Source organism: Dendrobates tinctorius, unplaced genomic scaffold (assembly GCF_039654945.1).
Source record: "Dendrobates tinctorius isolate UK_male_01 unplaced genomic scaffold, ASM3965494v1 ptg000074l, whole genome shotgun sequence".
Taxonomy (NCBI): Eukaryota; Metazoa; Chordata; class Amphibia; order Anura; family Dendrobatidae; genus Dendrobates; species Dendrobates tinctorius.
Genome location: NW_027361742.1, coordinates 16,449,058 through 16,471,303, shown reverse-complemented (window position 1 = coordinate 16,471,303; position 22,246 = coordinate 16,449,058). Strand labels below are relative to the sequence as shown.

Here is a 22,246-nt window from a genome sequence, read left to right as displayed (position 1 = left end):
TTTAACACCGGACAGCACACGCATGAGGAAAACTGAAGTGTGAATGTAATTGGGAAAGAATTATGGAGGCCGGAAGGACCTGGTCAGCGCTAGCATAGGACTATGAGCTATTTCCACCATTCTGCCGCTATGATCAGAGGCGGATAACAGGTTCTTTATAATATTTTTACCCTTCGCCACGACAGCACCCACTGGAGAGAAAGGAATCCGCCCATAGGAACAGAAAACCTACTTATATAAAAGAGGGCGGTCCGCCTCTCCTCCTCAGTTGGTTTCCTGTTCCTATGGGAACCGCAGGATTTTCCCTACAGAAGAAAACATACCTGGTCCAGCGAGCCGCCTGTTCAGTGTCCGTGCGAACAGCAGGGGCTCTGGTCCAGAAGCAGCGTCGGGGGAGTGCTGTACTCCGGCTCCCCCCTCGTCTGAGCAACAGCAGCAGAAACGCTGGGTCCTGGGATAGCCGCCCAGAGTTCCTGAAGGAGTCGCGCTGTCGGAGTCCGGATATAGCCTTCCTGGCCCATGTGAGAGCATGGGGCCGGAGGAGAGAATGCCACCTCCGTTCCCCTAGTTGGCTTCAGCGTGGCCCGAGCAGCGAACTTCCGGGCCGGCGGCGTTCCCCAGCTAGATGACGCACGCGCGGTCCCAGGAGCATTGCAGGAACACACATAGGCGCTCCCGCCCCCCGAAAGGAATAGGGGGAACTTCCGGGTTAGCGGGAGCTGTCCCCCAATGAGTGACGCGGCACGGTCCCGGGGGCTAGATACCAGGCCGCGCATGCGCACGTTAGACTGCACCCACCCTGTGAGGGAGGGCGCCCCGGGGGGGGAGGTACTGGAAGGCAGTACAGATGCCGGGGACAGTTTAAAAACCCCCTGCAGTGTGGAGCTCGGCGTGCTACATGTCTTCCCCAGGACAGAGCACGCATCTCCCGGCAGGTGATTCCGTAGCCAGCTCGTACAAGGACCAATCAAATAGGGGTTCCACGGACAGAGGCCACGCCACCAAACCTGCTCCTCAGTCTCTTCATCCGGTACCTACAGCTTCACTGGGTGAGTGTGCCTCTCTCTGCCTATCAAGCTGACTACCCTTCTCTCTCTCTCTTTTTTTTTTTTTTTTCTCGCTATGTCTCTCCTTCCTTAGACTAAGAAAATGCAAAAAACTAAGAATAAGGAATGTGCCCTTTGTAGACGCCCCCTCCCTGACTCCTACTCTAAAAGGCTGTGTAAAAAATGTATTGCTGAGACTGTACAGCAAGCCTTAGTGTCAGCCACAGATATAAGAGCAATGATAAGAGAGGAGTTGCAGGCCTTAACACAGTCAAGTAGTATTCCTACTCCCACCAAAAGTAAAAAACGGATTATATCTAGCTCAGACTCTGAGGACGACCAGGGAGTAGCCTCCGATTCCTCGGTGGTGTCCTCATCACCATCTTTTTCGGATACGGAAGGGCGTTCATATTTTCCTCTAGAAAGCATGGATAATTTAGTAAAATCCATCAGAACCACCATGGGGTGCGCAGAGGCAAAGGGGCTGCAAACAACGCAGGAAGTAATGTTCGCCGGCCTAGCGGAGAGAAAGAAGAGCCTTTCCCGTAATTCCGGCCATCAAAGCTTTAATAAAAAAAAAATGGGGAAAAACAAGACCAGAGAGGTTACCTCCCTTCAGCCTCAAAGAGGAGATACCCTTTCAGCGATGAGGAGCTGTTAACTTGGACGAAGGTTTCAAAAGTTGATGCAGCGGTCGCCTCTACCTCAAAGCAATCATCTTTACCGGTAGAGGATGCAGGGATATTAAAAGACGCAAAGCAGATGCCTCACTAAAAAGAGCTTGGGAAGAAGCTACCAGCCCATTTAAACCAGCAGTGGCCAGCACTTGTACGGCCCGTTCTTTGCTGGTCTGGGTTGATCAACTGGAGCAGCAGATAGACCAGAAGATCTCCAGGGACAATTTATGAGCCGCCATTCCCTTAATTCGAGGTGCTGCAGTAAACATAGCTGACGCTTCGGTGGACTCATTGCGCCTAGCAGCCAGGACAGCGGGCTTACTGAACAACGCAAGGCGGGCCCTCTGGCTCAAAAGCTGGAAAGGAGACACGCAGTCCAAATCAAAGCTCTGCGCTATCCCTTGTGAGAGTGAGTTTCTCTTCGGAAAGACCCTAGATGAGAACCTCACCAAGGCGAAGGAAAGGGAAAAAGGCTTCCCTAACCCCTCTCTTCCATCTTATAGGAGGGCATTCAGGAGGCGGCCGTTTGGTAGAGGAAGACCAGCAGAAAATCGTTGGTCCACGAAGGAGGACAATAATAAAGGTGCCATCTTTAAAGGTCCTCCTTCCGCAAGATAAATACTAAAGAACCAGTCTCCCCAGTAGGAGGAAGACTGAAGTTCTTTTTCCAAGAGTGGGAGAAAATCACAGCCAGTTCTTGGATCTTGAGCATAATTAAGCATGGGTTAAAAATAGAATTTCATCAGGTCCCCCATGATTCATAATGACATCTCTCAATTCGCCAATACATCAACATACCCTTGAAGCTGAGATTCAAATCTTATTGGACAAGAATGTATTAGTCCGAGTGCCAAAAGAACAGGAAGGGAGAGGATTTTATTCCCTCTATTCTTGGTTCCCAAACCTGATGGCTCATTCAGGACAATCATCAGTTTAAAGAAATTAAATACATACACTTATAACCATAGATTCAAAATGGAGTCAATCAGATCTACTATTAAGCTCCTTTTTCCAAAATGTATGATGGCCGGCTTAGATTTAAAGGATGCCTATTACCATCTACCCATCCATTTCAGGTACCAGAAATACCTCAGAGTAGCAGTCTCCCTCGGTGGAGTCATACATCACTTACAGTTTACAGCGATGCTATTCGGCCTCTCTATCACGCCAAGAGTCTTCACAAAGGTGATGCTGGAGGTGTTGGCCTTCCTACGTCAGAAGGACACACTAATAGTTCCTTATCTTGATGACTTTTTAATAGTATGGGAATTCAGCTATACAATGCAACAATCGAGTAGCTGATACGGTTTCATCATAAACTTCAAAAACTCCAGGACCGTGCCACAAACCATCCAGTCCTTCTTAGGCCTTCAGCTGGACTCCATAAATCAAAGGTGTTTGCTGCCACAGGTAAAAGTCTCAATGATAAAAACGAAGGTTAGAAAAGCAACGGGCAAGCCATTTATGTCCTTGAGGGAAGCATGTCATTGTTAGGCTCCCTTACATCTTGTATCCTGGCGGTCCGGTGGGCCCAGTTCCATACCCGGGAAGTACAACACCAAATTATACTAGAGGAGACTCGCACACGAGGTTACCTTGAAAAGAAAATTACCTTATCTCCAATAGTCCTAACTTCCCTAGCATGGTGGTTAGATGACGGTAACCTATCGGGAGGGGTCCCATGGGTGCCTTCCCGTATTGTTACTACCGACGCCAGCCCTACAGGATGGGGGGCTCATATGGGTAAAATCTTCTCCCAAGGTCAATTGGGTACTGAAGAGTTGCAGGATTCCTCAAACTTGAAAGAACTAAAAGCGGTTAGCTATGCGCTATATCACTTTCTTCAGCAGCTTCGAGGAGAACATGTCAGAATCCTCTCAGACAGCACCACAGTGGTAGCATATCTCAACAAGCAAGGCAGAACTTGATCGGACAGTCTGTCTTCCACGAAAAGGATTTTTACCTTAGCCAAGGAACTTTTCTTGTCTCTTTCAGCTCTTCATATCAGAGGAAGAGACAATCTAGAGGCAGATTTCCTAAGCCGACACAACTTGAGACAGGGAGAATGGTGCCTGAGTCACCAAATATTCAAAAACATCGTGTCACTATGGGGCCTTCCACAGATAGATCTCTTCACCACAAGAGAAAATAGACAAGTGCGAAGATTCGCCTCTCTGAATGTAACAGACTACCCGGAAATTCTAGACACCCTTCAAGCCCCTTGGCAATTCAAACTGGCATATGCCTTCCCTCCGACTATACTGCTTCCACAAGTTATCAGCAAAATCTGGGTGGAGAAGGCCAGAATAATTTTGATAGCACTATTTTGGTCCAAGAGGCCATGTTTCTCATGGCTACAGATCATGTCGGTGTCAGACCCTTGGGTTCTCCCCTCAACCCCCAGGCTACTCTCGCAGGGGCCATTCTTCTATCCTCAAGTGGACAGCCTCCACTTGACGGCTTGGAACTTGAAAGGCAGATGTTAACATCAAGGGGGTTCACGGAAGGGTTAGTCAACACACTCCTACAAAGTCAAAAGTTGACTAACACAAAAATTTATACCAGGATATGGAGGAAATTCCCAGAGTTCCATACAAATCCCGTCTCAAGAGAAATTCCGATAGTACGCATCCTAGAATTCCTACAAAAGGGAAAAGATCTAGAACCATCTGTCAATACCTTGAAGGTCCAGGTATCTGCTCTAGGGGCCCTCTATAACTATAATGTGGCATGTAACAGATGGATATCCAGATTCATCTCCGCCTGTGAACGGATTAATCCCGTTCACATATCTAGCGTTCCCCCCTGGGACTTAAACTTGGTCCTGGAGGCCCTAACAGGGACGCCCTTTGAACCATTAGATTCGGTATCACTTATGTGCCTGTCTCTAAAAACTGTGCTTTTAGTGGCACTAACTTCGGCAAGGAGAGTTAGCGATATACAAGCACTATCCATAGATCCTCCGTTCCTATTAACATTCCAGGATCGGTTGATATTAAAACTAGACCCCTCATATCTACCAAAGGTAGCAGGGAGATTTCACAGATCGCAAGAAATCCACCTCCCCTCGTTCTGTAGTGACCCTTCCACTCCAGAAGAAGAGAAATACCACAAACTAGACGTAAGAAGAGTAGTATTAAAATACATTGAGAGGTGTAGTAGCTGGAGGAAGAGTAGGGCTCTATTTATATCCTTCCAGGGCCAAAAGAAGGGGTATGGAGTCACAAAGGGTACCCTATCTTGGTTGATCAGGGACGCGATCTGTCTGGCATACTCTGCGAGAAATGAAGATCCTCCGGAGGGTATCATGGCACATTCCGCAGAGCTATAGCATCCTCCTGGGTGGAAAGGGGAGACGTCGCAATCGAGTCTATATGTAAGGCCGCAACGTGGTCGGCTCCTTCTTCCTTTTATAACCACTACAGGCTCGATTTATCATCCTCCTCTGACCTAGCCTTTGGTAGAGCTTTCCTCAGCACGGTGGTCCCTCCCAAGTGAAGGTCTCTGAAAGTCTCTCCAGTGGGTGCTGTCGTGGTGAAGGGTAAAAAGCCTGATTACTTACTGGTAATGCTCTTTTAATGAGTCCATGACAGCACCCACTCACTACCCTCCCTAGAAGTTAACATAGCGTGTGTCACTTGCTTAGATATAGAATTGATAAAATATTGAATTATATGATTGCCTAATAATTGGCAGTCCTCCAGGTACTCTGAAATCCAACTGAGGAGGAGAGGCGGACCGCCCTCTTTTATCTCTGTAGGTTTCCTGTTCCTATGGGCGGATCCCTCTCTCTCCAGTGGGTGCTGTCGTGTACTTATTAAAAGAGCATTACCGGTAAGTAATCCGGCTTTTCACCTATGTCGTTTCTTGGCCTTTTTTACCAAGGGGATTTGACACTTCTTCTGCTCTGACTAATATTTCTTAATAATCATCTATAATGTATACGTTTTCTATTTTATTTTCAGAATGGGAAACTTGTTATCAAACTCAGCAGATTTGCCTAATTCTCAGGCTCTAAAACTAGTAGAGGTAAGTGGACAGTAAAGAGCATTTATATCAGGAACTAGCTGAAGAGCCCGGCGTTGCCTGGGCATAGTAACCAACTGTGGTTAGTTATAACAAATTATAATGATTATATTGCACATAAAAACATTTCATATCATATTTTCAACACAACAGATTTGCAACACAAATTAAACGATTACCCAAGTATTGATAGTATTTTATTTTCAACTCATTCAAGATTTTTGGTTTTTCCTTTCGGTGCAATGATGAACAGATTTTTGGCAGTTCCAACTCTTGAACAGACCACGTAAAGTTGACCATGAGAAAAGCATGGAGATTTCAAATCGATCTCTACTACTTTCAAGGACTGTCCCTGAGCATTGTTAATGTATATTGCAAAAAGCAGTGAAACTGGAGGCGTTTAAAATCAAAAAACAAATCAGATGGAATGAGTGGAATTCTTGGAATGAAAATGTCCTCTCCTTTGGCACATCCTGTTTCTGAGCTGTGTATCTAACCCTATCCTGTGTGATGTCTGCTGAGCTGTGTACCTAATCCTCTCCTGTGTGATACTTTCTGCTGAGCTGTGTTTCTAATCCTATCGTGTGATACTGACTGTTCAGCCGTGTATCTAATCCTATCCTGTGTGATACCGACTGCTGAACCGTGTATCTAATCCTATCCTATGTGATACTGACTGCTGAGCCGTGTATCTAATCCTATTCTATGTGATACTGTCTGCTGAGACGTGTATCTAATACTATTCTGTGTATCTAATCCTATCCTGTGTGATACTCACTGTTGAGCTGTGTATCTAATCCTATCCTGTGTGATGCTGACTGCTGAGCCATGTGTCTAATTCTCTCCTGTGTGATACTGACTGCTGAGCCGTGTATCTAATCCTATCCTGTGTGAGACTGACTGCTGAGCCATGTGTCTAATCCTATCCTTTGTGATACTGTGTGCTGAGCTGTGTATCTAATCCTATCCTGTGTGATACTGACTGCTGAGCCGTGTATCTAATCCTATCCTGTGTGATACTGGGCTCCCCCTGCAGTCTGTGTCAGAGGGTGGTCTGTGTTGGCACGGTAATAAATTGTGTTATTTCCAGCTTTACAGAAGGATGATAACACCATAGAAATGATAAGAATAATAGGCCAAATTGTTTGGTGAATTGGAACGAGCGAGGTTAAAATTTCGCCTCACAGCATAGCCTATGACGCTGTCGGGATCCAGACGTGTGACTGTGCAAAATTTTGTGGCTGTAGCTGCGACGGTGCAGATGCCAATCCCGGACATGCACACATTGAGCTTTATTTATTAGATACCATACCGTCCATAATGGTTCAGGGAACAGCCAAAAAGAATTAGCTACCACACGGCAGATCCAACACGCGTCACACCTGATGAAGGCTTGTGCAGGTGAAACGCATTCTGATTTATCCCTACCCATGTTGGATCTGCTGTGGATGTTTTTTTGGCTGCTCCATGCACTTGTCCTATTGCTATATTGGAGGAGCACTGGGATTACTACACTGGCAGACAATTTAATGTAAGCGTTACACAAAGTTATACCCAGTGGTGCCCAACATCAGAAGGTGTGAGCCTCATCATGTATACTTCACCATGGCCACTGTGTAACACTGTGCTCTGAAAGTGCTGCTGTTTTGTTTTCTCTCTCCTGGCAAAGCTGATCTATAAGCCATTGATAACTTTTCCGGGGTATGTGTGCACCCACAGTTCGGCCATGTTAAGATGATAACTTTTGCAATGTGTGCAGTTGTACATTACCGTCTGAAAAAGTGGATTTCAGTTAGAAAACAGAGAACAGGAGCACAAAAATGACCGCACTTCCCAAGCATCAATATCTCAGACTTTAATGCGGTAAAAGATGTGTGGTTTGGGAGCAGAGATGCATTACATGTCTGTTACAGCACAGGCGGCCGTGAACTGCAGATTATGGGTGTGCGTCCATACATCCCGTACCGTCACATCAGTAGTGTAGGAAGTGGTGGATTCAGGGTCTGGGAAATGTGGGTGACTTATAGTGTTGCCTGATTTTCTCACCTGATATTTGTCTGTAATCAGTATCTAGCCCAGCGAGTGCTTATTTCACAGGCTGCTAAGCATTAGCCAGGATCACCGATGGCTGTCAGCAAAGGCTGCCACGTACCGTCCACACATTTACATTCTGATCGATTTTTGTTTGTTTGTGTCAGTTTATTAGGTGATCCGCCATCAGTCCTCCAGCAATGCATGTTTATGGGGTAGTTTCTACACAATTGACACTCTCGGGGATAGTGAGCAAGCTTCTGGGGTGGCACGTAGGTAACACTGATGTGTCCGCTACATAGACGTTGCGGTGGTTTTCAGCTGTGTCATTAGAAGAGTGTATTGCAGAGTACATGCTGATTGTTAGACTGCGGTTGTGTGTAAAATATGAGTAAAATGCCGCTCGTCTCACAAATGTGTGTAAGGCCCCGTGGCAATGTTGTGCTCAGTATTCACAAACCGAGGAGCGGAGGCGACAAGCATCGAATGTTTCCAGTGACATCATTCATCCTTCTGTCCGTCCAGTCGCCGGACAGAAGGATGTACATTGGATGAGATCATACCCCCCACCTGGGTATAGGTCATGGTATCGGCTTGTGAGGGTTTGACTCCAGCACCCCCACCGATCAGCTGATCAGCCTCCTTGTAGGTTACCAGACACCGTTGCCTTTTCATTCAGCTGTTTAGTGGGGCACTGAGAGGCCAAAGTGAAATGAGATGATGTAGCAAGGTAATGGATTATATTCTAGGCAGTAATAGTGAGGTAGCAGGGATATATGGTCATTAATAAGCCACTGTGCTTTGTCACCTTGCAGGAGACCATCTCTGAAAATTGTGTAGTAATTTATTCAAAGACCACATGTCCGTATTGCACCATGGCCAAGGACGCATTTAACAGCATAAATGTGAATTTCAAGTCCATTGAGCTGGATGAAGTAGATAATGGAAGACAGCTTCAAGAAGCCCTTCACCATATGACCGGAGTCCGATCAGTAAGTGTGACCACATCCAAGTTATTCACCCTTCCCTGACATACGGTGGTCTGTTATCGCCTAGGTCGACTCCCCTGCTTTGAGGCAAACTCAGACCATGAGCTTCCATTATTACCAGGCTGTGTATTTCAGCCGGCAGCTGCCTCTGACAGCAGTGGATGGCGCAGAGGTAACTGCAGCTGTCGATCTCTGACTGTGTGTGAACCAGGAGGTGTGCCGTTCCACACACCCATTGTTCCCCACCACGATGCTATTGCAGACTGCTGATGGGTGTAATGATGGCTGAGGGTCTTCTGAAGAGCCAGAGCCATAGCACTCAGGTGATATAGAAATACAATATCACAACATGCTAATTACCCCCTTCACAGGCTCGGTCACATTACAACCACCGAGCAGCCCCACAATGACACACGTGGTATATACATCTTGTGACAGTATCACAAAATCAGACTTTTCTTTATGTTGGTAGTGTTGAAACTCGTATCTTAATATAGGGTGAGCAAAGACTATGGTAAGGAAGAAAACCTCTGTCGCCAAGTGTCGGCCTAAAAATAATGATCTTTTGATGTGGTTTGCTATAGCATCCTACAGAAGTGTGGACAGAGCCCAAGTTCACTTTTCATTTGGATTATGTGTGATTCTAGACCACTGGATTCATAATGCAGCAGCAACTATATGGTGAAAGTGTAGACTGGCGGGTTCAAAGGTTCTTTAGGACAGTCGTCCATCACCCAACATCTCCAGTGATCTGCTGCCACCCGGTCATGCAGCTGGCGGAGGTCCAGTGTTTAGTGTGTGAATCTGGAACATATCAGCTCTGTATAGTCTGAAGGTGCTGTTCTTGCAGCTCGGCTCTTAGGGCCCCGTCACACATAGCGACTCACCAGCGATCCCGATAACGATATGAACTTGTCAGGATCGCAGGTGTGTTGCTACATGATCGATGGTGAGCTGCCAAACAGGCAGCTTCACCAGAGATCAGGACAGCGACACGCGGGTAACAAGCGACGCATGTCGCTTACCCGCAGTGTACGTTAGATAACCAGCGCTCTGGTGCAGGGAGCTGGTAACCAAGGTAAACATCGGGTTTCTAAGCGCAGCGCGGCGCTTAGAAACCCGATGTTTACATTGGTAACCAGGCTCCAGCTCGCTGATCGCTGGTCTCCCGCCTGCCACACGCAGCGATGCGTGCTGGCCAGGGGAGACCAGCGATCAAAAAAATGTCCAGGCCACTCGAGCACGATCAGCGATACCCGGCAGTGGGGGCCGGTCACTGATAGGTGTCACACACAGCGATCTCGCAGGTGAGATTTCTGTGGCGTCACAAAACTTGTGACTCAGCAGTGATCTTGCTAGCGATCCCGCTGTGTGTGATGGGGGCTTTATTCACCTAAATGAAGGGGAGGATATTTTTCAGTTTATTTTTCGTCCCCTTCTTTGTAAATGGAAGGTGTTACCAGTGTAGATATGTAGATCAGATTGTCATCATTCTATGTCTCACTGGTAATGCCCCCCATCATTTACAAAAGTCTCTGGATGCCGGTTCTCTGGGAGATCAGTGTCCGCCCCATGGATCTTATCGGCTCATTTACATATAACCAAACATGGACGTCTCTGGAATAAGACATCAGATCACAAATATCAGGTATCACTTTATTCCGCTTCCTATGACACTCGTGCCCATATAGACGACTTAGGAGGCTTTACCCTACTGACAGATTCCCTCTAATGCTGGCCCTGGCTGTAAGCGACATCCCTGTGTGTGATAGTGCTCCGCGTGTGAATGTGCTCCACGAGGCTGTCCGCGTGTGAATGTGCTCCGCGTGTGAATGCGCCCCGCGGGGCCCTCCGCGTGTGAATGCGCTCTGCGAGGCTGTCCGCATGTGAATATGCTCCGCGTGTGAATGCGCTCCGCATGTGAATGCGCTCTGCGAGGCGCTCCGCGTGTGAATGTGCTCCGCGGGGCCTCCGCGTGTGAATGTGCTCCGCGGGGCCTCCGCGTGTGAATGTGCTCCGCGAGGCTGTCCGCATGTGAATGCGCTCTGCGAGGCTGTCCGCGTGTGAATGTGCTCCGCGGGGCGCTACGCGTGTGAATGCGCTCCGCGAGGCTGTCCGCGTGTGAATGCGCTCCGCGTGTGAATGCGCTCCGTGGGGCTGTCCGCGTGTGAATGCGCTCTGCGAGGCTGTCCGCGTGTGAATGCGCTCTGCGAGGCTGTCCGCGTGTGAATGCGCTCTGTGAGGCTGTCCGCGTGTGAATGTGCTCCGCGGGGCGCTCCGCGTGTGAATGTGCTCCGCGTGTGAATGCGCTCTGCGAGGCTGTCCGCGTGTGAATGTGCTCCGCGGGGCGCTCCGCGTGTGAATGTGCTCTGCGGGGCTGTCCGCGTGTGAATGCGCTCTGCGAGGCTGTCCGCGTGTGAATGCGCTCTGTGAGGCTGTCCGCGTGTGAATGTGCTCCGCGTGTGAATGCGCTCTGCGAGGCTGTCCGCGTATGAATGTGCTCCGCGTGTGAATGTGCTCCGCGGGGCGCTCCGCGTGTGAATGTGCTCCGCGAGGCGCTCCGCGTGTGAATGTGCTCCGCGGGGCGCTTCGCGTGTGAATGTGCTCCGCGGGGCTGTCCGCGTGTGAATGTCCTCCGCGGGGCGCTCTGCGTGTGAATGTGCTCTGCGTGTGAATGTGCTCTGCGTGTGAATGTGCTCTGCGTGTGAATGTGCTCTGCGTGTGAATGTGCTCTGCGTGTGAATGTGCTCTGCGAGGCTGTCCGCGTGTGAATGTGCTCCGCGGGGCGCTCCGCGTGTGAATGTGCTCCGCGGGGAGCTCCGCATGTGAATGTGCTCCGCGGGGCGCTCCGCATGTGAATGTGCTCCGCGGGGCTGTCCGCGTGTGAATGCGCTCTGCGAGGCTGTCCGCGTGTGAATGTGATCTGCGTGTGAATGTGCTCCGCGGGGCGCTCCGCGTGTGAATGCGCTCCGCGGGGCGCTCCGCGTGTGAATGCGCTCCGCGGGGCGCTCCGCGTGTGAATGCGCTCCGCGGGGCGCTCCGCGTGTGAATGCGCTCCGCGGGGCGCTCCGCGTGTGAATGCGCTCTGCGAGGCTGTCCGCGTGTGAATGTGCTCCGCGGGGAGCTCCGCGTGTGAATGTGCTCCGCGTGTGAATGCGCTCTGCGAGGCTGTCCGCGTGTGAATGTGCTCCGCGGGGCGCTCCGCGTGTGAATGTGCTCCGCGTGTGAATGCGCTCTGCGAGGCTGTCCGCGTGTGAATGTGCTCCGTGGGGCGCTCCGCGTGTGAATGTGCTCCGCGGGGCTGTCCGCGTGTGAATGTGCTCCGCGGGGCACTCTGCGTGTGAATGTGCTCTGCGTGTGAATGTGCTCAGCGTGTGAATGTGCTCTGCGAGGCTGTCCGCGTGTGAATGTGCTCCGCGGGGCGCTCCGCGTGTGAATGTGCTCCGCGGGGCGCTCCGCGTGTGAATGTGCTCCGCGGGGCTGTCCGCGTGTGAATGCGCTCTGCGAGGCTGTCCGCGTGTGAATGTGATCCGCGTGTGAATGTGCTCCGCGGGGCGCTCCGCGTGTGAATGTGCTCCGCGGGGCGCTCCGCGTGTGAATGCGCTCCGCGGGGCGCTCCGCGTGTGAATGCGCTCCGCGGGGCGCTCCGCGTGTGAATGCGCTCCGCGGGGCGCTCCGCGTGTGAATGCGCTCTGCGAGGCTGTCCGCGTGTGAATGTGCTCCGCGGGGCGCTCCGCGTGTGAACGTGCTCCGCGTGTGAATGCGCTCTGCGAGGCTGTCCGCGTGTGAATGTGCTCCCCGGGGCGCTCCGCGTGTGAATGTGCTCCGCGGGGCTGTCCGCGTGTGAATGTGCTCCGCGGGGCGCTCTGCGTGTGAATGTGCTCTGCGTGTGAATGTGCTCTGCGTGTGAATGTGCTCTGCGTGTGAATGTGCTCTGCGTGTGAATGTGCTCTGCGTGTGAATGCGCTCTGCGTGTGAATGTGCTCTGCGAGGCTGTCCGCGTGTGAATGCGCTCCGCGTGTGAATGCGCTCCGCGGGGCTGTCCGCGTGTGAATGCGCTCTGCGAGGCTGTCCGCGTGTGAATGTGCTCCGCGGGGCGCTCCGCGTGTGAATGTGCTCCGTGGGGCTGTCCGCGTGTGAATGTGCTCCGCGGGGCGCTCCGCGTGTGAATGTGCTCCGCGTGTGAATGCGCTCTGCGAGGCTGTCCGCGTGTGAATGTGCTCCGCGTGTGAATGTGCTCCGCGGGGCTGTCCGCGTGTGAATGCGCTCTGCGAGGCTGTCCGCGTCTGAATGCGCTCTGTGAGGCTGTCCGCGTGTGAATGTGCTCCGCGGGGCGCTCCGCGTGTGAATGTGCTCCGCGTGTGAATGCGCTCTGCGAGGCTGTCCGCGTGTGAATGTGATCCGCGTGTGAATGTGCTCCGCAGGGCGCTCCGCGTGTGAATGTGCTCCGCGGGGCGCTCCGTGTGTGAATGTGCTCCGCGGGGCGCTCTGCGTGTGAATGTGCTCTGCGTGTGAATGTGCTCTGCGTGTGAATGTGCTCTGCGTGTGAATGTGCTCTGCGTGTGAATGTGCTCTGCGAGGCTGTCCGCGTGTGAATGTGCTCCGCGGGGCGCTCCGCGTGTGAATGTGCTCCGCGGGGCGCTCCGCGTGTGAATGTGCTCCGCGGGGCTGTCCGCGTGTGAATGCGCTCTGCGAGGCTGTCCGCGTGTGAATGTGCTCCGCGTGGCGCTCCGCGTGTGAATGTGCTCCGCGGGGCGCTCCGCGTGTGAATGTGCTCCGCGGGGCGCTCCGCGTGTGAATGCGCTCCGCGGGGCGCTCCGCGTATGAATGCGCTCTGCGAGGCTGTCCGCGTGTGAATGCGCTCTGCGAGGCTGTCCGCGTGTGAATGTGCGCCGCGGGGCGCTCCGCGTGTGAATGTGCTCCGCGTGTGAATGCGCTCTGCGAGGCTGTCCGCGTGTGAATGCGCTCTGCGAGGCTGTCCGCGTGTGAATGTGCTCCGCGGGGCGCTCCGCGTGTGAATGCGCTCTGCGAGGCTGTCTGCGTGTGAATGTGCTCCGCGTGTGAATGTGCTCCGCGGGGCTGTCCGCGTGTGAATGTGCTCCGCGGGGCGCTCTGCGTGTGAATGTGCTCTGCGTGTGAATGTGCTCTAAGTGTGAATGCGCTCTGCGTGTGAATGTGCTCTGCGAGGCTGTCCGCGTGTGAATGTGCTCCGCGTGTGAATGTGCTCTGCGAGGCTGTCCGCGTGTGAATGTGCTCCGCGTGTGAATGCGCTCTGCGAGGCTGTCCGCGTGTGAATGTGCTCCGCGGGGCGCTCCGCGTGTGAATGTGCTTCGCGGGGCGCTCCGCGTGTGAATGTGCTCCGCGTGTGAATGTGCTCCGCGGGGCGCTCCGCGTGTGAATGTGCTCCATGGGGCGCTCTGCGTGTGAATGTGCTCCGCGTGTGAATGTGCTCCGCGTGTGAATGTGCTCCGCGGGGCGCTCCGCGTGTGAATGTGCTCCGCGTGTGAATGTGCTCCGCGGGGCGCTCCACGTGTGAATGTGCTCCGCGGGACGCTCCGCGTGTGAATGTGCTCCGCGGGGCGCTCCGCGTGTGAATGTGCTCCGCGGGGCGCTCCGCGTGTGAATGTGCTCCGCGGGGTGCTCCGCGTGTGAATGTGCTCCACGTGTGAATGTGCTCCGCGTGTGAATGTGCTCCGCGTGTGAATGTGCTCCGCGTGTGAATGTGCTCCGCGGGGCGCTCCGCGTGTGAATGTGCTCCGCGGGGTGCTCCGCGTGTCAATGTGCTCCGCGGGGCGCTCCGCGTGTGAATGTGCTCCGCGTGTGAATGTGCTCCGCGGGGCGCTCCGCGTGTGAATGCGCTCTGCGAGGCTGTCCGCGTGTGAATGTGCTCCGCGGGGCGCTCCGCGTGTGAATGTGCTCCGCGGGGCTGTCCGCGTGTGAATGTGCTCCGCGGGGCGCTCTGCGTGTGAATGTGCTCTGCGTGTGAATGTGCTCTGCGTGTGAATGCGCTCTGCGTGTGAATGTGCTCTGCGAGGCTGTCCGCGTGTGAATGCGCTCCGCGGGGCTGTCCGCGTGTGAATGCGCTCTGCGAGGCTGTCCGCGTGTGAATGTGCTCCGCGGGGCGCTCCGCGTGTGAATGTGCTCCGTGGGGCTGTCCGCGTGTGAATGCGCTCTGCGAGGCTGTCCGCGTGTGAATGTGCTCCGCGGGGCGCTCCGCGTGTGAATGTGCTCCGCGTGTGAATGCGCTCTGCGAGGCTGTCCGCGTGTGAATGTGCTCCGCGGGGCGCTCCGCGTGTGAATGTGCTCCGCGGGGCGCTCCGCGTGTGAATGTGCTCCGCGGGACGCTCCGCGTGTGAATGTGCTCCGCGGGGCGCTCCGCGTGTGAATGTGCTCCGTGGGGCGCTCCGCGTGTGAATGCGCTCCGCGGGGCGCTCCGCGTGTGAATGCGCTCTGCGAGGCTGTCCGCGTGTGAATGCGCTCTGCGAGGCTGTCCGCGTGTGAATGTGCTCCGCGGGGCGCTCCGCGTGTGAATGTGCTCCGCGTGTGAATGCGCTCTGCGAGGCTGTCCGCGTGTGAATGTGCTCCGCGGGGCGCTCCGCGTGTGAATGTGCTCCGCGTGTGAATGCGCTCTGCGAGGCTGTCCGCGTGTGAATGTGCTCCGCGGGGCGCTCCGTGTGTGAATGTGCTCCGCGGGGCTGTCCGCGTGTGAATGTGCTCCGCGGGGCGCTCTGCGTGTGAATGTGCTCTGCGTGTGAATGTGCTCTGCGTGTGAATGTGCTCTGCGTGTGAATGTGCTCTGCGTGTGAATGTGCTCTGCGTGTGAATGCGCTCTGCGTGTGAATGTGCTCTGCGAGGCTGTCCGCGTGTGAATGCGCTCCGCGTGTGAATGCGCTCCGCGGGGCTGTCCGCGTGTGAATGCGCTCTGCGAGGCTGTCCGCGTGTGAATGTGCTCCGCGTGTGAATGTGCTCCGTGGGGCTGTCCGCGTGTGAATGTGCTCCGCGTGTGAATGTGCTCCGCGTGTGAATGCGCTCTGCGAGGCTGTCCGCGTGTGAATGTGCTCCGCGTGTGAATGTGCTCCGCGGGGCTGTCCGCGTGTGAATGCGCTCTGCGAGGCTGTCCGCGTGTGAATGCGCTCTGTGAGGCTGTCCGCGTGTGAATGTGCTCCGCGGGGCGCTCCGCGTGTGAATGTGCTCCGCGTGTGAATGCGCTCTGCGAGGCTGTCCGCGTGTGAATGTGATCCGCGTGTGAATGTGCTCCGCAGGGCGCTCCGCGTGTGAATGTGCTCCGCGGGGCGCTCTGCGTGTGAATGTGCTCTGCGTGTGAATGTGCTCTGCGTGTGAATGTGCTCTGCGTGTGAATGTGCTCTGCGTGTGAATGTGCTCTGCAAGGCTGTCCGCGTGTGAATGTGCTCCGCGGGGCGCTCCGCGTGTGAATGTGCTCCGCAGGGCGCTCCGCGTGTGAATGTGCTCCGCGGGGCTGTCCGCGTGTGAATGCGCTCTGCGAGGCTGTCCGCGTGTGAATGTGATCCGCGTGTGAATGTGCTCCGCGGGGCGCTCCGCGTGTGAATGTGCTCCGCGGGGCGCTCCGCGTGTGAATGTGCTCCGCGGGGCGCTCCGCGTGTGAATGTGCTCCGCGTGTGAATGCGCTCTGCGAGGCTGTCCGCGTGTGAATGTGATCCGCGTGTGAATGTGCTCCGCAGGGCGCTCCGCGTGTGAATGTGCTCCGCGGGGCGCTCCGCGTGTGAATGTGCTCCGCGGGGCGCTCCGCGTGTGAATGTGCTCCGCGGGGCGCTCTGCGTGTGAATGTGCTCTGCGTGTGAATGTGCTCTGCGTGTGAATGTGCTCTGCGTGTGAATGTGCTCTGCGTGTGAATGTGCTCTGCAAGGCTGTCCGCGTGTGAATGTGCTCCGCGGGGCGCTCCGCGTGTGAATGTGCTCCGCGTGTGAATGTGCTCCGCGGGGCTGTCCGCGTGTGAATGCGCTCTGCGAGGCTGTCCGCGTGTGAATGTGATCCGCGTGTCAATGTGCTCCGCGTGTGAATGTGCTCCGCGGGGCGCTCCGCGTGTGAATGTGCTCCGCGGGGCGCTCCGCGTGTGAATGCGCTCCGCGGGGCGCTCCGCGTGTGAATGCGCTCTGCGAGGCTGTCCGCGTGTGAATGCGCTCTGCGAGGCTGTCCGCGTGTGAATGCGCTCTGCGAGGCTGTCCGCGTGTGAATGTGCGCCGCGGGGCGCTCCGCGTGTGAACGTGCTCCGCGTGTGAATGCGCTCTGCGAGGCTGTCCGCGTGTGAATGCGCTCTGCGAGGCTGTCCGCGTGCGAATGTGCTCCGCGGGGCGCTCCGCGTGTGAATGCGCTCTGCGAGGCTGTCCGCGTGTGAATGTGCTCCGCGTGTGAATGTGCTCCGCGGGGCTGTCCGCGTGTGAATGCTCCGCGGGGCGCTCTGCGTGTGAATGTGCTCTGCGTGTGAATGTGCTCTGCGTGTGAATGTGCTCTAAGTGTGAATGCGCTCTGCGTGTGAATGTGCTCTGCGAGGCTGTCCGCGTGTGAATGTGCTCCGCGTGTGAATGTGCTCTGCGAGGCTGTCCGCGTGTGAATGTGCTCCGCGTGTGAATGCGCTCTGTGAGGCTGTCCGCGTGTGAATGTGCTCCGCGAGGCGCTCCGCGTGTGAATGTGCTCCGCGGGGCGCTCCGCGTGTGAATGTGCTTCGCGGGGCGCTCCGCGTGTGAATGTGCTCTGCGTGTGAATGTGCTCCGCGGGGCGCTCCGCGTGTGAATGTGCACCGCGGGGCGCTCCGCGTGTGAATGTGCTCTGCGTGTGAATGTGCTCTGCGTGTGAATGTGCTCCGTGGGGCGCTCCGCGTGTGAATGTGCTCCGCGGGGCGCTCCGCGTGTGAATGTGCTCCGCAGGGCTGTCCGCGTGTGAATGTTCTCCATGGGGCGCTCTGCGTGTGAATGTGCTCTGCGTGTGAATGTGCTCCGCGTGTGAATGTGCTCTGCGGGGCGCTCCGCGTGTGAATGTGCTCCGTGGGGTGCTCCGCGTGTGAATGTGCTCCGCGGGGCGCTCCGCGTGTGAATGTGCTCCGTGTGTGAATGTGCTCCGCGGGGCGCTCCGCGTGTGAATGTGCTCCGTGGGGCGCTCCGCGTGTGAATGTTCTCCGCGGGGCGCTCCGCGTGTGAATGTGCTCCGCGGGGCGCTCCGCGTGTGAATGTGCTCCGCGGGGCTGTCCGCGTGTGAATGTGCTCTGCGTGTGAATGTGCTCCGCGGGGCGCTCCGCGTGTGAATGTGCTCCGCGGGGCGCTCCGCGTGTGAATGTGCTCCGCGGGGCGCTCCGAGTGTGAATGTGCTCCGCGGGGCTGTCCGCGTGTGAATGTGCTCCATGGGGCGCTCTGCGTGTGAATGTGCTCCGCGTGTGAATGTGCTCCGCGTGTGAATGTGCTCCGCGTGTGAATGTGCTCCGCGGGGCGCTCCGCGTGTGAATGTGCTCCGCGTGTGAATGTGCTCCGCGGGGCGCTCCACGTGTGAATGTGATCCGCGGGGCGCTCCGCGTGTGAATGTGCTCCGCGGGGCGCTCCGCGTGTGAATGTGCTCCGCGGGGCGCTCCGCGTGTGAATGTTCTCCGCGGGGTGCTCTGCGTGTGAATGTGCTCCGCGTGTGAATGTGCTCCGCGTGTGAATGTGCTCCGCGGGGCGCTCCGCGTGTGAATGTGCTCCGCGGGGTGCTCCGCGTGTCAATGTGCTCCGCGGGGCACTCCGCGTGTGAATGTGCTCCGCGTGTGAATGTGCTCCGCGGGGCGCTCCGCGTGTGAATGCGCTCTGCGAGGCTGTCCGCGTGTGAATGTGCTCCGCGGGGCGCTCCGCGTGTGAATGTGCTCCGCGGGGCTGTCCGCGTGTGAATGTGCTCCGCGGGGCGCTCTGCGTGTGAATGTGCTCTGCGTGTGAATGTGCTCTGCGTGTGAATGTGCTCTGCGTGTGAATGTGCTCTGCGTGTGAATGCGCTCTGCGTGTGAATGCGCTCTGCGTGTGAATGTGCTCTGCGAGGCTGTCCGCGTGTGAATGCGCTCCGCGGGGCTGTCCGCGTGTGAATGCGCTCTGCGAGGCTGTCCGCGTGTGAATGTGCTCCGCGGGGCGCTCCGCGTGTGAATGTGCTCCGTGGGGCTGTCCGCGTGTGAATGCGCTCTGCGAGGCTGTCCGCGTGTGAATGTGCTCCGCGGGGCGCTCCGCGTGTGAATGTGCTCCGCGTGTGAATGCGCTCTGCGAGGCTGTCCGCGTGTGAATGTGCTCCGCGGGGCGCTCCGCATGTGAATGTGCTCGGCGGGGCTGTCCGCGTGTGAATGCGCTCTGCGAGGCTGTCCGCGTGTGAATGCGCTCTGTAAGGCTGTCCGCGTGTGAATGTGCTCCGCGGGGCGCTCCGCGTGTGAATGTGCTCCGCGTGTGAATGCGCTCTGCGAGGCTGTCCGCGTGTGAATGTGATCCGCGTATGAATGTGCTCCGCAGGGCGCTCCGCGTGTGAATGTGCTCCGCGGGGCGCTCCGCGTGTGAATGTGCTCCGCGGGGCGCTCCGCGTGTGAATGTGCTCCGCGGGGCGCTCTGCGTGTGAATGTGCTCTGGGTGTGAATGTGCTCTGCGTGTGAATGTGCTCTGCGTGTGAATGTGCTCTGCGAGGCTGTCCGCGTGTGAATGTGCTCCGCGGGGCGCTCCGCGTGTGAATGTGCTCCGCGGGGCTGTCCGCGTGTGAATGTGCTCCGCGGGGCTGTCCGCGTGTGAATGCGCTCTGCGAGGCTGTCCGCGTGTGAATGTGATCCGCGTGTGTATGTGCTCCGCGGGGCGCTCCGCGTGTGAATGCGCTCCGCGGGGCGCTCCGCGTGTGAATGCGCTCCGCGGGGCGCTCCGCGTGTGAATGCGCTCCGCGGGGCGCTCCGCGTGTGAATGCGCTCTGCGAGGCTGTCCGCGTGTGAATGTGCTCCGCGGGGCGCTCCGCGTGTGAATGTGCTCCGTGGGGCTGTCCGCGTGTGAATGCGCTCTGCGAGGCTGTCCGCGTGTGAATGTGCTCCGCGGGGCGCTCCGCGTGTGAATGTGCTCCGCGTGTGAATGCGCTCCGCGAGGCTGTCCGCGTGTGAATGTGCTCCGCGGGGCGCTCCGCGTGTGAATGCGCTCCGCGGGGCGCTCCGCGTGTGAATGCGCTCCGCTGGGCGCTCCGCGTGTGAATGCGCTCTGCGAGGCTGTCCGCGTGTGAATGTGCTCCGCGGGGCGCTCCGCGTGTGAATGTGCTCCGCGTGTGAATGCGCTCTGCGAGGCTGTCCGCGTGTGAATGTGATCCGCGTATGAATGTGCTCCGCAGGGCGCTCCGCGTGTGAATGTGCTCCGCGGGGCGCTCCGCGTGTGAATGTGCTCCGCGGGGCGCTCCGCGTGTGAATGTGCTCTGCGTGTGAATGTGCTCTGCGTGTGAATGTGCTCTGCGTGTGAATGTGCTCTGCGTGTGAATGTGCTCTGCGAGGCTGTCCGCGTGTGAATGTGCTCCGCGGGGCGCTCCGCGTGTGAATGTGCTCCGCGGGGCTGTCCGCGTGTGAATGTGCTCCGCGGGGCTGTCCGCGTGTGAATGCGCTCTGCGAGGCTGTCCGCGTGTGAATGTGATCCGCGTGTGTATGTGCTCCGCGGGGCGCTCCGCGTGTGAATGCGCTCCGCGGGGCGCTCCGCGTGTGAATGCGCTCCGCGGGGCGCTCCGCGTGTGAATGCGCTCCGCGGGGCGCTCCGCGTGTGAATGCGCTCCGCGGGGCGCTCCGCGTGTGAATGCGCTCCGCGGGGCGCTCCGCGTGTGAATGCGCTCTGCGAGGCTGTCCGCGTGTGAATGTGCTCCGCGGGGCGCTCCGCGTGTGAATGTGCTCCGTGGGGCTGTCCGCGTGTGAAAGCGCTCTGCGAGGCTGTCCGCGTGTGAATGTGCTCCGCGGGGCGCTCCGCGTGTGAATGTGCTCCGCGTGTGAATGCGCTCCGCGAGGCTGTCCGCGTGTGATTGTGCTCCGCGGGGCGCTCCGCGTGTGAATGCGCTCTGCGAGGCTGTCCGCGTGTGAATGTGCTCCGCGGGGCGCTCCGCGTGTGAATGTGCTCCGCGTGTGAATGCGCTCTGCGAGGCTGTCCGCGTGTGAATGTGCTCCGCGGGGCGCTCCGCGTGTGAATGTGCTCCGCGTGTGAATGCGCTCTGCGAGGCTGTCCGCGTGTGAATGTGCTCCGCGTGTGAATGTGCTCCGCGGGGCTGTCCGCGTGTGAATGTGCTCCGCGGGGCACTCTGCGTGTGAATGTGCTCTGCGTGTGAATGTGCTCTGTGTGTGAATGTGCTCTGTGTGTGAATGTGCTCTGTGTGTGAATGTGCTCTGCGTGTGAATGTGCTCTGCGTGTGAATGTGCTCTGCGTGTGAATGTGCTCTGCGAGGCTGTCCGCGTGTGAATGTGGTCCGCGGGGCGCTCCGCGTGTGAATGTGCTCCGCGGGGCGCTCCGCGTGTGAATGTGCTCCGCGGGGCTGTCCGCGTGTGAATGCGCTCTGCGAGGCTGTCCGCGTGTGAATGTGATCCGCGTGTGAATGTGCTCCGCGGGGCGCTCCGCGTGTGAATGTGCTCAGCGGGGCGCTCCGCGTGTGAATGTGCTCCGCGGGGCGCTCCGCGTGTGAATGTGCTCCACGGGGCGCTCCGCGTGTGAATGCGCTCCGCGGGGCGGTCCGCGTGTGAATGCGCTCTGCGAGGCTGTCCGCGTGTGAATGTGCTCCGCGGGGCGCTCCGCGTGTGAATGTGCTCCGCGTGTGAATGCGCTCTGCGAGGCTGTCCGCGTGTGAATGTGCTCCGCGGGGCGCTCCGCGTGTGAACGTGCTCCGCGTGTGAATGCGCTCTGCGAGGCTGTCCGCGTGTGAATGTGCTCCACGGGGCGCTCCGCGTGTGAATGTGCTCCGCGGGGCTGTCCGCGTGTGAATGTGCTCTGCGTGTGAATGTGCTCTGCGTGTGAATGTGCTCTGCGTGTGAATGTGCTCTGCGTGTGAATGTGCTCTGCGTGTGAATGCGCTCTGCGTGTGAATGTGCTCTGCGAGGCTGTCCGCGTGTGAATGCGCTCCGCGTGTGAATGCGCTCCGCGGGGCTGTCCGTGTGTGAATGCGCTCTGCGAGGCTGTCCGCGTGTGAATGTGCTCCGTGGGGCTGTCCGCGTGTGAATGTGCTCCGCGGGGCGCTCGGCGTGTGAATGTGCTCCGCGTGTGAATGCGCTCTGCGAGGCTGTCCGCGTGTGAATGTGCTCCGCGGGGCGCTTCGCGTGTGAATGTGCTCCGCGGGGCTGTCCACGTGTGAATGCGCTCTGCGAGGCTGTCCGCGTGTGAATGCGCTCTGTGAGGCTGTCCGCGTGTGAATGTGCTCCGCGGGGCGCTCCGCGTGTGAATGTGCTCTGCGAGGCTGTCCGCGTGTGAATGTGATCCGCGTGTGAATGTGCTCCGCAGGGCGCTCCGCGTGT

At 56.9% G+C, this 22,246-nt stretch overlaps 1 protein-coding gene across 4 annotated transcripts in view; it reads left to right on the top strand.

Moving 5' to 3' along the window:
- GLRX2 (glutaredoxin 2) overlaps positions 1-22,246 on the top strand; it is a 78,248-nt gene that overhangs the window by 48,418 nt on the left and 7,584 nt on the right. For all 4 annotated transcript variants that reach the window (XM_073582893.1, XM_073582892.1, XM_073582895.1 and 1 more), the window contains 2 exons: positions 5,689-5,752; positions 8,596-8,772. In XM_073582893.1, the coding sequence (XP_073438994.1) occupies positions 5,689-5,752; positions 8,596-8,772 (241 nt within the window). The remainder of the gene's footprint in view (positions 1-5,688; positions 5,753-8,595; positions 8,773-22,246) is intronic.